We start from the raw sequence: 15,479 nt of genomic DNA on the forward strand, positions 1-15,479 counted from the left end.
AGTTCGAGGCCAGCCTGGGCTACCAAGTGAGTCCCAGGAAAGGCGCAAAGCTACAACAGAGAAACCCTGTCTCGAAAAACCAAAAAAAAAAAAAAAAAAGAATGGATATGTAGTTAACTATTTTCTTTTGAAAAAATCAGTTAACCATTGAGATTTAAATATGTTGTAACTAACCTATTATATGAGAATCTCTGTCAAAAGACATACCAAAAGAAAAAAAGAAACCCTCAAAACATGTGCACAAAGTATGCTTTCAGAAGAAAAACATAAAATTACTTGCTAATAGATAACTAGTTCTGACTTACCTAGTTATCTGACAAGTTCTGAGTTATAATCTCCATAAAGTTCATAAAACTAAATGTCTTAGTTAGCTTTCTATTGCATGATGCAACAGTGACCCAAAGCAACTAAGGAGGAAAGGGTTTATGTGGCTTATACTTACAGTTCATCAGTGAGGGGGCTGGAGAGATGGCTCAGAGGTTAAGAACACTGGCTGCTCTTCCAGAGGTCCTGAATTCAATTCCCAGCAACCACATGGTGGCTCACAACCATCTATAATAGGATCTGATGCCCTCAGATGGACTACATCTTTATTAAGTTCTCTTTGGTTGCCTGCTGTTCAGTAAGAATGTGTGGAGTCGAATCTTCTCCATGTTGAAGATGCAACTGTATAGATTCCAGAAAGAGGGTATATAAGCTTTTTCTTGTATACATATAGGGCACTCATACATAAAATAAAAATAAATAAAATTAACATCAACAACAACAAATAACAGTTCATCATTGAGGAGCTAAAGCAGACACCACAGAAGAACACTTACTAATTGCTCCCCGTGGCTTAGTCTGCTTTTTTATATAACTCAGGACCACTAATCCAGACAGGTGTCATTGCTCACAGTGGGCTGGGCCCTCCTTATCAATTACGAATCAAGAAAATGCCCCCACAGACTTGCCTAAAGGCCAATTTGATGGAGGGGTTTTCCTAATTGAGGTTTCCTATTTTAGGATGACCTGAGCTGTGTCAAGTTGATGAAAAACAAACCAGCATATTAGGTTAAATGCAGAGCATATAAGCAGATGTTTAATAAGATAGGATCTATATTTTTCCCTTAATGCTCAGCAAAAAACTGAAATGAAATGTTCCAAATAGTAACTAAATACTTTGGATGATGGAATTTTAATTAATTATTTGTTTCATTTTTGTGATTTGCCAGAAGTTTTTTTAGAGGAATGACTTTCTAATTTTAGTGAATTTCTTAGGCATGCCTGTCTGACAAATGACTGTCAACGCATAAACCTTGCATCATTGTTGAATTCTACAGTACAGACATAAAGTATGTTCTGTTCCATGTCTTCTCTCTTTCCAAGGTTGGTGGAGTACTTGCAAGCCATGAGGAATTTTTTCTTGATGGAAGGTGGAGACACCATGTATGATTTCTATACTTCAATTTTTGATAAAATAAGAGAAAAGGAAACCTGGCAGAATGTGTCTTTTCTTAATGTCCAGCTCCAAGAAGCAGTAGGACAACGCTATCCTGAAGATAGTTTACGGTAACAAATGGGGCACTTTTCACTTTAAGAAGTATAAAGTAAATCATATGCCAAGAAATCAGCTGAGTTTTTACGTACTGTTCTTAGTCACTTATGACCAAAATACTTAACAGAGGCCCCTTCAGGCAGCTTGATTGGCTCACAGATTGAGAGACTTGGGTATTTTGTGGCAAGGAGGATGCAGTTAAGTAGAGCAATTAATGTCTTGGCAAAGGGAATATAGTAATGCAGTAGAGACATAGGATAGGAAACAGCGCCAGGGATAACATACTCCCTAGGACACCTCGGTGAACTACTTATTCCCGCTAAGCCCACTTCCTAACTTTCCAGAACCTCCCGAAATAGCTCCACTTTCTGAAAATCAAGCATTCAAGTCATACATCAGTGGAGGATGTTACATACTCAGATCACATCACATACGTTATTTTATCTTCACATTAACCCTACAACTTACTTTGCAAATTAGAAACTCAAAGCTGACCCAGGCAGTGATGGCGTATGCCTTTAATCCCAGGACTCAGGAGGTAGATGCAGGCAGGTCTCTGAGTTCAATGCCAACCTGGTCTACCGCACAAGTTCCAGGATAGCCAGGGCTGCACAGAGAAACCCTGTCTCAGGGAAAAAAAAAAAAGAAGGAAAGAAAATCAAAGCTGAGATATGATGGCATATTCCTGTGATACCAGGTTCTTGAGGTCTGAAACAAGGAGATCATTTGAGCCTGGGAATTTGGGACCAGCCTTTATCTCCAGACAGAACACAAAGAAAAGGCTAAGGGATGGTTCAGTGGATAAAGGACTTGCCACACTAGCCTGAGGACCAGAGTCTGGACCCCAGCACCCACATAAAATAGCTATATGGGCATGATGGTCCAACTGTAATCCCAGCACTTGGGAGGTGTCAGGTGGTAGGGAGAGAATCTTGAGGGCAAGTAAGGTTCAGGTTCAGTGAGAACCCTGCCTCAGTGGAGTAAAAAGTGATTAACCTCTGACCTGTACACAGACACACACAAATACACAAAGACATTGCACACACGATACATATATGCACCTCCTACCCCCAAAAAAGAAGGGGAGGGGGTGAATTAAATTGGCAGCTGATATGGACTGCTAAGTGAGAGGCGAGCAGGTGGAGACCAACCAACTTGTTGGGGATGGTGGTTTCTATGGTGTTTCTGTTTGAAGTTCCTATGCATTGCTATTGCTAACTTTTATCAATCCTGCCTCCTTGAAGACATTCATAGCCTCTCTGGCAGGCCAAGTCCTCCTGAATGGCTTGGTCCTGCTCTCCTCCACCACAAGGAACTTGACCCTCAGAATGATAGCCATTATCATACTCGGGCCCCTCCTGTATGCCTCACACCAGACAGAAAAAGCTTTTCACTGTCAGGCTTCATCTTCTCAGCCTCCTGTCTTACACGCTTACACACCATATTCTCTCCTACTGCATTTCCCAGTGCAGGTACTTGCAGATGTTTGTGACTTCCCCAGGTGCTGTTCTTCCTCACTTCTAGGCCTTCTTCAGTGGTGTGCTCTCCCACTCATGGCTAAATAGTCAGTCCTGTCCACTGACTAGTGCACCTTGTGTTTGCTGTGCCATGAAAGCAGCTCTACTGACCGAACTGGAGGCAGGACACTCAGGTTTCATCATCTGCATAGGAAGCTCTTAGTGACTGTTGATGTAACAAACTTAAAAACGAAAATAGAGCCGGGCGGTGGTGGCAGCGCATGCCTTTAATCCCAGCACTCTGGGAGGCAGAGCCAGGCGGATCTCTGTGAGTTCAAGGCCAGCCTGGGCTACCAAGTGAGTTCCAAAAAAAGGCGCAAAGCTACACAGAGAAACCCTGTCTCAAAAAAACAAAAAAAAACAAAAACAACAACAACAAAAAAAAAAAACGAAAATAGTTCGATCAGGTCCATGTGCCATGAAGTAAGTTGGCTAGTTCATATTATTCACACACTGCCCTTACCTCTTACTTTCCTGGAATCCTTTTTTTTAAATCTTACATAATGTGCATCCAGGTTATCATCTTCTAGTATCTCAGTAACTGTAGCGAGATCACTAACATGACCTGTATGAGAAAAGGACACTTCCTTGAATAGTGCCAGGCACATGGATATTTCTCCATTCCATGTTCTTTCTTTCTTCAGAAAGTAATGTTCAGACCACCCAGAAGTGCATAGGCAGAGCAACACACAGCACCTGCAGCAAAAGCAAGCCCACTGGGCACAGTCTAGGACACTTACCAAGGAGCGGTTCTTCTAGTCCTTTCCCCAATACCTGCGCTTAAGGCTCAGTCCTTTTAGCCTGACTTTGACTAGAATTAGGCTCCTGGCCTATTCTCAAACTTTCTTTTTAATTCTAATTAACTTACTAACATTGTCAAGTATTTTTTATAACAAAACCTATTATTTTAAAACTTAATTGGATATTGGGGCGCACACACACCTGTAATCCTGGCATGGCAACGGTAGAGTCGTGGGGATCTCAAGTGTGAGGCCAGCCTACAATATATAGTCAGAGACTGTCTCAGAAACCAGACATGGTGGCAGATCATTTGGGAGCCTGAGGCAGAGTTCAAGGTCATGTACATACCAGGACCTTGTCTCAAAAAACAAAATTGCAGGCTGTAGTAGCTCATTTCTGTAATTCTAACACTCAGGAGGCTGAGGCAGGAGGATTGCCATACATTTGAGGCAAACTTGGGCTTTACATTGAGACCTTGTCTCAAGAATTGGGGCAGAGATGAGGGGGACCAAATCAATACCATTCATTTCTAAAACCAAGTTCCAGATCTGAGGTATATGCTGGAAAATGTAAGTTCATCCACATATTTATATTGAATGGAATGTTGAAGTGGGGTTGGTGCTTGTGTGGTGCTCTTATTGTTGGGACCTCACTCACAGCCCCAAGTGTGGTACCTCTGAGGGGTACTCCCTGCGCATGAATCAATGAAAGATATTAGAACATTTTTATGTGCACGTAATAGTATCACAAACTAAAACTGAAACTTCTTCATTTAGTTTATCTATATCTTTTGAAAATGTTGATACAACTAAGAAGAAACTACCTGTTCACATCTTAGATGGTCTTACCCTAAGCTACAAGGTAAGCACTAATCATTTTTTTTATAAAAATTGTTTTTTATTAAAACTAGGATATGCATGTAAAATTATATTTTTGTTTTTGTAGGTCCCATGGCCTGTGGACATTGTCATAAGTGTAGAATGTCAAAAAATTTATAATCAGGTGTTCCTTCTCCTATTGCAAATAAAATGGGCAAAATACAGCCTAGATGTTCTACTGTTTGGTGGTAAGATTTGATTTTGATAAATTAATTTGATTTTAGTCCTGGAAATATTTTTATAGGTTTTCCTTATTTTTTATATGTAAACAAATAGCAAACTGGCGCAGGAGTGTGGCAGGTGCAGTTTTACCAAGCCCCTACTACAAGACTGAAGTTTGGGGCTGGAGGGATAGCTCAGCAGTGAAGAGCGCCTGCTGCTCTTCCAACAGATCCATTTCAGACAGCTCACAACCACCTCTGTGCCAGGTCCAAGGTATCAGGCCCCATCTTCTGGCCTTTGCAATGTGCAGTGCATACACACACATACACATGCGACATTCCCTCACATGACATCCACCCCCACATACACAAAAATAATAAAGTATCAGGAACTCATAGGGTTGATCTTAAATGTAATAATCTTATAAGGAATTGACATCCAAAAGGTTTAGTGAGGGTCTGGCAGAGATTGTACATCTCAGCAGTGGTAACAAGTATTTATTTACCCTTTATCTGTCCTCCATGTCTTCCCAGTGCTGGAATTAGCAGATGTGTGCCATCATGTCTGGTTTATTCAGTACTGGGAAGTGAACCCAGGGCCTCAAGCATGCTAGGCAAGCACTCTACCAACTGAGCTACAGCTACATCCTCATGAAACTTGGCGGTTTACCTTCCCAAGGCACAAATATGCCCTAGTTAGGTTCCTAGTCTGCTGATGCCGCATCCCTCATCTCATGTAAGGTTATGTACAGTGGCTTTCACTTAATTCCCTTGTTTTCCTTTCAATCTTTATAGAACTGGCTAATGCTGCTGAAAGATCCCAAGGAAAAGAAGACCTGCGTGAACAAGACACACTCTCCCAATTTGGACCACCCAAAGAATCATTAAGACAGCAGATTCATCGCATGTTTCTCTTAAGAGTGAAGCTCATGCACTTTGTGAATAGTTTACACAACTACATCATGACCAGGGTTGGTATTTCTCCATCTCCTCAGTTCTTTGTCTCATGGAGGTGGTAGTTCAAAGAGAACACTGATCATGTATTTATAACTACAAAAGAGCCACAGAACACTTAGAGATCGTGAAAAATGAAAGATATACATAATTTCATCATAAAATAATATGGCAGTGAGTGGTAATATGTTTTTAAATAAATATTTTTATTTTTTGAGAATTTTATACAACGTATTTTGATCATATTTACCTCAATTCCTCCCCTTGACTCCTCCCAGATCTACTTTCCTACACACAATTTCATGTCCTGTTTATTTTTAATTAACCCATGTACTTCAGTTTGTGCTGTCCATATACTCCTGGGTGGAAGCCCGCCCCATGCATAGAAGTGTGATTGACCTAGTAGGAGCCATACTTCTGAAAAGAAACTGACGCTCCATCTCCTAAAAGCCATCAACTGTCATAGCTCCTCAGTTACAGGTGGGAGCTCCTGGACCCCTTCCCACTCTGTGCTGGAGTGTTGACTACCTTGATCTTATGCGGGCACCCCCAGCTGCTGGGTGCTTCCTGGGCGCAGCAGTCCTGTGTGTCACAAGACACTGCTTGTGCTTTGTCCTCCCTGATCGCCCGGCTCTTACAGTCTTTCCACTTCCTCTTGCACTAAGTGAGAGGGAGAAAAAGCGGGCAGGCAGGCAGGGGAGATAGCTCATTTGGTAAAGTGCTTGCCAAAAAAGCATTACTGACTGACTTTGGATCCCCAATACCCACATAAAAATCTAGGAGTGGCCTGGCAGTGGTGGAACACACTTTTAACCCTAGCACTCAGGAGGCAGAGGCAGGCAGATCTTTGTGTTTGAGGCCCGGGGGGGGGGGGGGGGGGGGGGGGGCAGGTGTGGTCACACACATTAGGGAGGGAGGCAGAGACAGGAGAGTCTTGGCTTGCTAGCCATGCAATCTGGACAAATGAGTGCTAATTAAGCTTCTTGTCTTTCTCATTCAAGATTCTTCACAGTACAGGGCTGGAGTTTCAGCATCAAGTCGAGGAAGCCAAGGATTTAGATCAGTTGATTAAAATTCACTACAGGTATTTGTCAACCATCCATGACCGATGTCTGCTGAGAGAAAAGGTGTGTAAGATTACATCTCAGGTATAGCAGTGGGGCAAAAGGGAATCTAGGCAAGTGGGGATGCCTTTCTGCTGTGGGGTTTTGAATTCCAAAGCTAGCGTCCTGTGCAGTCTTCTCTTAGGAAAGACGGGGTTAAATGGGGTTACACATGTGTGCCACACTCCCACCAATTACATTTAAGAAAAACATACATATGTAGAACTGAAAACTTAAGTCTACAGTTAGCCAGTGGAAGTGTACCAATTCATTATGAGTATGTAGAAGTGGATAGTTTTACAGCCATTGGGACTTCCGTCTCAGGTTCACTGATGAATCCAAATGGCATTCAGGAATGAAAGCTTGCCATCCTGGAGTGCAGGTTTACATCTGACTTGGGCTTGGTTCAGAGCCTTGCATCTTGCTTACACATAAAAGATGGTTATTATAATGATGTGCTTTTTCTGTGATGTAAATTAGGAGAAAATATTGGTGTCATTGTTCAAACATAGTTACAAAGCCCATGTTTTGTCTCCGACATTGATCTTCAGGTCAGCTTTGTAAAGGAAGCCATCATGAAAGTGTTGAACTTGGCGCTTATGTTTGCAGAAGGTTGGCAGGCAGGCCTTGGAGCTTGGCAGTAAGTATGTGCTGTGTAACAACTCATATTGTGACCATTGCAGCTCCCTTCGAACAAGCATCATTTGCAGAGTCTTCCCACTCCCAGTCTTGGTTCACATACCATTGTAACTAATAATTTAAATTTTTAATTTGAAGGGTGGGAGTATAGTTCATTGCCTTAGCTACCTACCATGCATAGGCCTGAAATTCAGTCCTGTGTACTACCAATAATAGAATTTATTTAGTTACACTAGATAGCATCAGGAAAGTCAGTTTACTTATAAGAGGCAAAACAGTAAAAAAGGGAAAAGGAAAGAAAAATCTGAGGTCTTTTAATTAAAATAAGTGAATATTCTCAGATTATAAAGCTTAATTTTTATTATAGATACCTTCAACACTTGGAGAAGTGTAAGGACAACAAAACAAACCTGTGTGACTCACCTCAGCAGTTTCTGAGGATGACCAGCTCTGGGTCATGATCCCCCAACCCCTCACCTTTTAAAGTAAATTAGGGGCATCATGCTGGGTTATTGTCCAATTCTCTGTGATTGTAAGCTCTAAAAGATAGTGTGTATTTTACTTATAGAGTGTTTTCACTTGTGTAATATAGAAAGGCAAATGACTTGAAGTCATTATACAGGAAAAGGCCCAGGAGCTCTTGCTTCTAGTCTATCAGGAGCATCTCCAGTTTGTTTTGTTTCTAGGCTAGGGATTGAACTCACGACCTTTCATGTGCTGTGTCAGTAGTTTACCACTGAGCTACACTAGCCCAGCTATCATCTTAGGTTAATTTGAATATACATTTCAGTGCTTAGCCTCTGCCTCATGTGTGACTTATATGCAATGATAATTTACTTTGCTGAATAAAAGCTCATGGCTGGTGGATTGGAGGTTTTGTTTGTGTGCTTGTGCCTATATGAGGAATATTTGAGGATGCATGCACCTTTGTATGCACATTGAAGCCAGAAGAGTGTGTCTGGGTATCTTCCTCTATCATTCTCCACCAGTCAGTTCTTTGAGGCAGAGTCTCTCCCTGAACCCAGGACTCACATTTCCTTGGCCAGACTGAAAGCTAGTAAACCCAGCAACCGTCTTGTCTCCACCCTCTTCAAAACTATGGTTACAGGCATGCAAGGGGTTAATACATGGATGCGAGGATCCAAATTCTGGATCTCATGGCTGCACAGCAAACACCCTTAACAGCTCGACTGGGTTTTATAACAAAACCTGCATTTAATCCATGTTCATAAAGAGGGGAAGAGTTCACCTCATTGCTTCTGTCATTCTAGAGGTGTTTGAAGGAAGAAATTAAGATAGTAAGGACACTCGTAGTTGTAGGTATGAAAACTTTAGTCTTGGGCTGGTGAGATGACTCTGCGGGTAAAGGCATTTGCCACACAAGCCTGACAGCCTGAATTCAACCCTCAAACGCATATACAGGTAGAGAGAGAACTTGTTGCATAAAGTTGTCTCATGACATCATCACACATGCAGAGGCACACATAGACACATCACTCACAGACATGTACAATAATAGTAAGCCCAAACAGGGACTAGGAATGTAGCTTAGTGGTGAAGCACTTGCCTAGGATGGCCCATGCCCCGAGTTCTATTCTGGGCAATACAAAAGCCAAAGGAAACAGATGCCTTCCTGACTTGATATTGTCCTCTCGAAGGATACAAAACGACTTTTCTCTGCAACACTGAGCCAGATGGGAGAATCGCTACTCCATATGCTTTACTAAATTTCTACAACAAATGTCAGCAAAAAGTAGTAGTTGGGAGGGCTGAAGCGTTTCAGAGCCGGTGTGGGGACGTAAATCTTGGCCTGCTTGGAAAGTGGAGGCTGGAAGGTCGTGAGTTAAGGCTAGCCAGGGTGACATAGAGACTCCGCACACCAGAATTTATGAAATGTTTGCATGTTTCAGTGTGGGGCTGGAGAGATGGCTCACTAGTTGGGGTCACTGGTTGCTCTTCCAGAGGACCCAGTTTCAGTTCCTAACAACCACATGGCAGTTTATAACCGTCTGTAACTCCAGTTTCAGGGGACCTGACACCCTCACACAGACATATATGCAGGCAAAACACCAATGCATATAATTTTTTAAGTGTTTCAATGTATCAGATTTGCTTCTAAGTAAGTACTGTAGTAAGGCTGAGGCGGGTTTATTAGCTCTAGATAAATGACTGACAAGGATGGGTGATAAGCTGTTATGTCTCACACACACACACACACACACACACACATCTGCTCACCCCAGAAAGGGAACCCTTGACAGACCAATGTAATGAATGCACCGTAGTCCAGCTTGGTGAACCAGTGAGCACACCCTGGGGACATTAACAGGAGGATGAACGGTAGGTTACTTAGCAGAGCAAGGATGACAAAAAATAATCAGCTATGTCACCAAAAGGCCCACCTGGATATGGGTGATGACTCACTCATCAAAGCTTCATTGCAGGACTCTCTGCGGGGCCTGTAAGGCAGCTTGACAGAATCTCCTCTGGGCAGAATCGCCTCCCCCAGCAGTTATTTACCTTCTATAAACGTGGGAGGGCACATCAAGAAGCTTCCTAGTTTCCACTCTCCCAGTCATGTGACCTATTATTTACTAGTTATTTCATCAGTCTCCTAGCATCTCAATCCCTGTCTCCTGCGAGGTGGGGTGGGTGGGGTTGATTCCTGGAAATGAATCAGTTTAGAGGAAACCTCTGTACATTTATGTTACGTACATATTATGCAGTATTTTCCTCTGTGTGTTGCTTACTTCCTATTTAAAAAGACATAAAGTCATACCTACTGATTACTTGAAAGTAGAAGGTAAACTGTCAGAGGAACATATTCACAGCAAAGTGGCCTTTTGTGACCCTGGGTAGTGAAAACTTTAAAAAGGGTGGGGAGCTGGCTCGGCGGGTGTGCTTGTGTGCAGCCGGCTCAGCGGGTGTGCTTGTGTGCAAGCATAAGAACCTGAGTTCAGCCCCCAGCATCCCCATAAAAAGGGAGAGTATGGTTGTGTGCACTTGTAATCCTGCTGATGGAAGGACAGAGACAGGCAGATCTAGGGCATGCTGGCGGCCAGTCCAGGGAGAGGCCTCATCTCAAAAAACAAGATGGCATGTACATTACTAATACCACTAAGTGGACTCAGTGGTTTAAAAATGAGCACATAAAGCTAGGAAAGCTAGGGTGGGAGAAATGGGAAGAGTTGGAGGGGAGGAAGTGACATGGGTTTGATCAAAACACATTATATGCATGCATGTAGGAAATTCTCAAATAGTTCTTTTTTGAAAAAACATAGGCTGGGTGGTGGTGGTGCATGTCTTTAGTCCCAGCAGTTGGGATGCAGAGGTTCCAGGACAGCGGGGGAACGAGACAGTGCTGTGCTAAGGAACAGCACCAGCGGTTATCTTCGACTCCCACATACATGTGAACACATATGCCCATGTACCCACACACACAAATACAAACACACAGACCAAAAAGTTCTTGGAATGAATAATGATAATAGTTGCACAACTCTAAACATAATTACTGCCAGTGACTTTTACACTGAAAATAGTTAAAAGTGGTCAATCTTATGTGATATGTACTTCACCATTTTCTAAAAGCTCTCTTTTTGATAATTTCAAATTTTAGAGTTTTATACCTTTAGTGTATGCTTTATTTTATAAATAATGTTTGCTTGTAAAAGTAAATATATAAATCTAAACAAAGGAAAAGGGAATATCTCTAGTCATGGCTCTAGAATTAAGTACTAATTGGAAAATGGTTGATTTATATCTTAAATGAATTTTTCCTTAGCTTCTTTTTTGAGGCAGTGTCTCTTGTAGCCAAGGCTAGCATCAGATTTGCTGTGTAGTTGAGAGTGATCTTGAACTTTTGAAGGTTTGTTTGTTTTGACTTTATGTCTACGGGTATTTGTGTGCACGTCTGAGCACCGTCTTCATGCAGTGCCTGTGGGGGGCCAGAAGAGAGTCAGATCCTCTGAGCTGGAGTTACATGTAGGTGCTGGGAACAGAGCATGAGTCCTCTGCAAGAACAGCTAGTGCTCTTAACCTCTGAGCCCTCTCTCCAGCCTGCTTCCACCTCTCAAGAGCTTGGAACTACAGGGATGCACCACCACACCCAGTTTTATGTAGTACTCAGGTTGGAACCCAGGGCATCATCCATGTTAGGCAAGCACTACCAAACTGCACTGCACTGCACCACCAGCCCCTCAAGACTTTGCATCTTAAAGAAAGGCAGGATGTAGTTCCAGAAACTAGAGAGCTAAGGCATTGAGATTATAAGTTCCTGTCAATCCTAGCCAATATAATGAGACACCCTGTCTATGAAAAATAATGCAAACTAATGTAAAATATGTTTCCTATTTTATAATCTTTAGCCTTAGGATTATAGAAATTACTTCAATGATAATATTATAGCCTGCCTACTACTAGTTCCTGTGCACTTAATATAAATTGAAATTTACTTTCTTTCTTAGAATGGAATCTATAGAGAAAATGGAATCTGATTTTAAAAACTGCCACATGTTTCTCGTAACCATTTTAAATAAAGCTGTCTGTAGAGGATCTTTTCCGCATTGTGAGTACATCATCTTATGTTATCACTGCTTTCATAATTTTATTGTAACTAAATCTGTATGTCAATATTTGTTACTAGTCACATGGAAAGTTTGAGCTTTTCCCACTTTCAAAACTGGAAAGTACTAGCCATGATTAGAATTGGTATTGCTGAATTATGATGGGGTGGGTGATATCAGATGGCTGTCACTAAAACTGAAGGTCTTGTTTATTCATGTGCCTTTTATTCCAGTGAGTTCCTAAAATGGAAATGTAGGAGCTTGGAGAGTCAATTTCTCACTCTTGACTATCCTTTGAAACTATTCCTTTCTTAAAGATACAGACTTTTACAATTTCAGAACTTCCAAGACTACCTCTGATTACAAAGGAATGTGAATTTTACAGTTCAGAATATAGGGAGAAGGAGACAGGCGGTTTGTGAAGTGGAGGAATTTTAAGTCTGTGGAGACAGACTAAGTGGTGCCTGTGTCCACCACCACCCTCCCTTTTTTTTTAGTAAAGGCTGTACATATTGTTAATCTCTTCTCCGTTTGTGCATACTCTTAACAGCAGTACATTTACTAAACTCAGCCAGATGTGAACTGGAATCTGCCTGTTTAAGGGACAACATTGATACATTTGTCCATGTTTACATGGGCCAGGGTTATGGAAGCAGATGCCATCCATAGATTAGAATATATATAGCACTGTATTACAAGCTAGCCCAGAATTTATGCCATATAGAACAAATGCTGTATTCAGTGAAATGCCTTTTTTATTTTCAAGATTAAAAGATCTGAAATAGAAATGTCATCAACTTTATCCATTTAATATTAACAAATGGTGGCTGTCCTCTTTTTATTATATATTAAGAGTATTGATTTTTTAATTAAAAATATAACAGATCTTTGGATACTTTGAAGTTTTGAATTCACTGCAGCCTTATTTAAACAAATTTAGAGCTAATTTTACCTTTCTTTTTCTTCCCACAGTGGAATCTCTAGCACTGTCGCTCATGGCTGGGATGGAGCAAAGTTAAAATCTCTGATGTAATAAGTACCTTAGACTTCATCATCATCCATGTACATTGTCATCATTTGCTGCTGAGAAATAAAAATCTTATTTTTACTTAATTTTATTTTAAACCTATCTAGACAAATGAATTGTAGGTATTTTCTCTGGAGATTGTTACCAAGTGTGTAAAATTATGTATATAAGATTGTGTATCTAATTGTAAAATATATAAAAGTAGATTATTTACTCATTTGTCTTTCTTCTAAAGATTGACTTTATGTAGATGAGTATTTTGCTTGCTTGTACATATGTGCACTATGTGCACACTCGGTGCCCAGAAGCAGTAAGAGGGCATCAGATAACCATGTAAGTTTGACATTTCCTCTTCCCGAAAACAGATAACCATGTAAGTTTGACATTTCCTCTCCCTAAAACATAACCATGTAAGTTTGACATTTCCTCTTCCCTAAAACAGATAACCATGGAAGTTTGACATTTCCTCTCCCTAAAACAGATAACCATGTAAGTTTGACATTTCCTCTTCCCTAAAACAGATAACCATGTAAGTTTTACATTTCCTCTTTCCTAAAACAGATAACCATGTAAGTTTTACATTTCCTCTTCCCTAAAACAGATAACCATGTAAGTTTTACATTTCCTCTTCCCTAAAAGGTGTCTTAGATTTAACTATCCTTGAAGTATGTAAGTTTTTATGTGCATAGGAAATTCCAAAAGGAAAATAACAACTAATATCAGTGTATAATCCTAACTTTACTTATGGCCAGCTGTTATATACCAGTGTTTGACATTTATTAGCTAACCATATGTATAATATCTGAAATAAAATTATGTATATCATTCAGTTTTTCTACATTTTTTTTTATATGTTACTCAGTAAGCACTGTATAGGGACAGATGGATAATGTAGACAGATAAATTCAGTAAGGACATAGCAAAACTGAACTTTAGCCAGCTGGGTCAAACTGACAGCCCTCGTCCAATCATAACAGGATATATCTTCCTAAGCTTATATAATACATTCACCAAGGTAGAATGTATATCTTGTGCATGAAATATACCTAACCTTTTGTTTGGTTTTTTGGTTTGGTTTGGTTGGTTGATTTTTTGGTTTTCTGAGACAGAGTTTCTTTGTTCCAGGAACTCACTGTTCTGTAACTCTCTCTGTAGACCAGGCTAACCTCAAATTCAGAGATCCTTCTGTGTCTGCCTCCAGAGTGCTGGTTTGGGGTTGTTTTTTTTTTTAGCTTTTTGAAACAGAGTCTCACTCTTCAGCCAAGGCTTGCCTCAAACTCAGGACCTTCCTGCCTCAGTTTCCTAAGTGCTAAAATTACAAGCATACACAAACATACCTGACATACGCTTACTGTCCTAGTTAGGGTTAGCATAGCTGTGATGAAACACCATGACCAAAAGCAAATTAGGGAGGAAAGTGTTTATTCGCCTTGCACTTACACATCTCTGTTCATCACTGAAGAAGTCAGGACAGGAACTCAAGCTGTGCAGGAACCTGGAGGAAGGAACTGATGCAGAGGCCATGGAGGAGTGTGGCTTACTGGCTTATTCATCATGGCTTGCTAAGCCTGCTTTCTTATAGAACCCAGGACCACCACTCCAGGGATGGCACCACCCCCAATGGATTGGGTTCTCCCCCATCAATCACTAATTAAGGAAATACCCTACAATCTTGCCTACAGCTGCATCTTATGGAGGCATTTTCTCAACTGCGGTTTCCACTCAGATGACTAGCTTGTGTCAAGTTGATATAAAACTAGCCAACACACTCACTTTTTAGAAATAGAAATTACATAAAGTATATTCTCCAGTTACAGTGCAAATAAGATTAATAATAATAAACAAGGAGTCAGATTCTATAGACTGCTGAATCCAAGATCCCATAAAGAGACTCAGATCAGTCAGGATAATTCTGTGGCTCATCAGGAAGTAAAATCTGTTAGACTGAAGACCAGATGAAGTGCAGCTGATGGACTCTTCAATAGGGAGACTAGCCAAGCGGGCCTGTGGCCACTGAGATGAGGAGATTCTCAGAAAGGCGATAGATATACAACTCTCCTTGAGACTGAAGTGTCAAAGCACTCCAGGAACCGTGGGCTTTCAGGATTCTCCTGACTCAGCCCTCAGTCTCCAGCAGGAACTCCAGTCCAAGACTTGCTCTGGGTGCTGCACCTGTTACCCAAGTCATGGGGCCTGGTATCTTTGTCTCAACCAGATGGGGCCCAGCACCTCTGGGAGGGCAGCAGATGTTGAATTGACTGAATAAACCATTGTTTCAAGTTATAAAAAATATTTTAAAAGAAAAGAAAATGTAAGCCAGATGGTGCTAGCGCATGCCTTTAATCCCAGCATTTGGG

The 15,479-nt window shown here is 41.1% G+C and overlaps 1 protein-coding gene across 3 annotated transcripts in view; it reads left to right on the forward strand.

Annotated features, from left to right (window-relative positions):
• Positions 1 to 13,951, forward strand: part of Tubgcp5 (tubulin gamma complex component 5) — a 38,836-nt gene extending 24,885 nt beyond the window's left edge. For all 3 annotated transcript variants that reach the window (XM_042277192.2, XM_076543872.1, XM_042277195.2), the window contains 8 exons: positions 1,369 to 1,551; positions 4,572 to 4,656; positions 4,741 to 4,861; positions 5,630 to 5,805; positions 6,790 to 6,915; positions 7,443 to 7,531; positions 11,997 to 12,097; positions 13,068 to 13,951. In XM_042277192.2, coding sequence (XP_042133126.2) covers positions 1,369 to 1,551; positions 4,572 to 4,656; positions 4,741 to 4,861; positions 5,630 to 5,805; positions 6,790 to 6,915; positions 7,443 to 7,531; positions 11,997 to 12,097; positions 13,068 to 13,114 — 928 coding nt within the window. In that variant the 3' untranslated portion in view covers positions 13,115 to 13,951. The remainder of the gene's footprint in view (positions 1 to 1,368; positions 1,552 to 4,571; positions 4,657 to 4,740; positions 4,862 to 5,629; positions 5,806 to 6,789; positions 6,916 to 7,442; positions 7,532 to 11,996; positions 12,098 to 13,067) is intronic.
• The last annotated feature ends 1,528 nt before the right edge of the window (positions 13,952 to 15,479 follow it).

The sequence above is a fragment of the Peromyscus maniculatus genome, chromosome 1 (assembly GCF_049852395.1).
Source record: "Peromyscus maniculatus bairdii isolate BWxNUB_F1_BW_parent chromosome 1, HU_Pman_BW_mat_3.1, whole genome shotgun sequence".
NCBI classification, from domain to species: domain Eukaryota; kingdom Metazoa; phylum Chordata; class Mammalia; order Rodentia; family Cricetidae; genus Peromyscus; species Peromyscus maniculatus.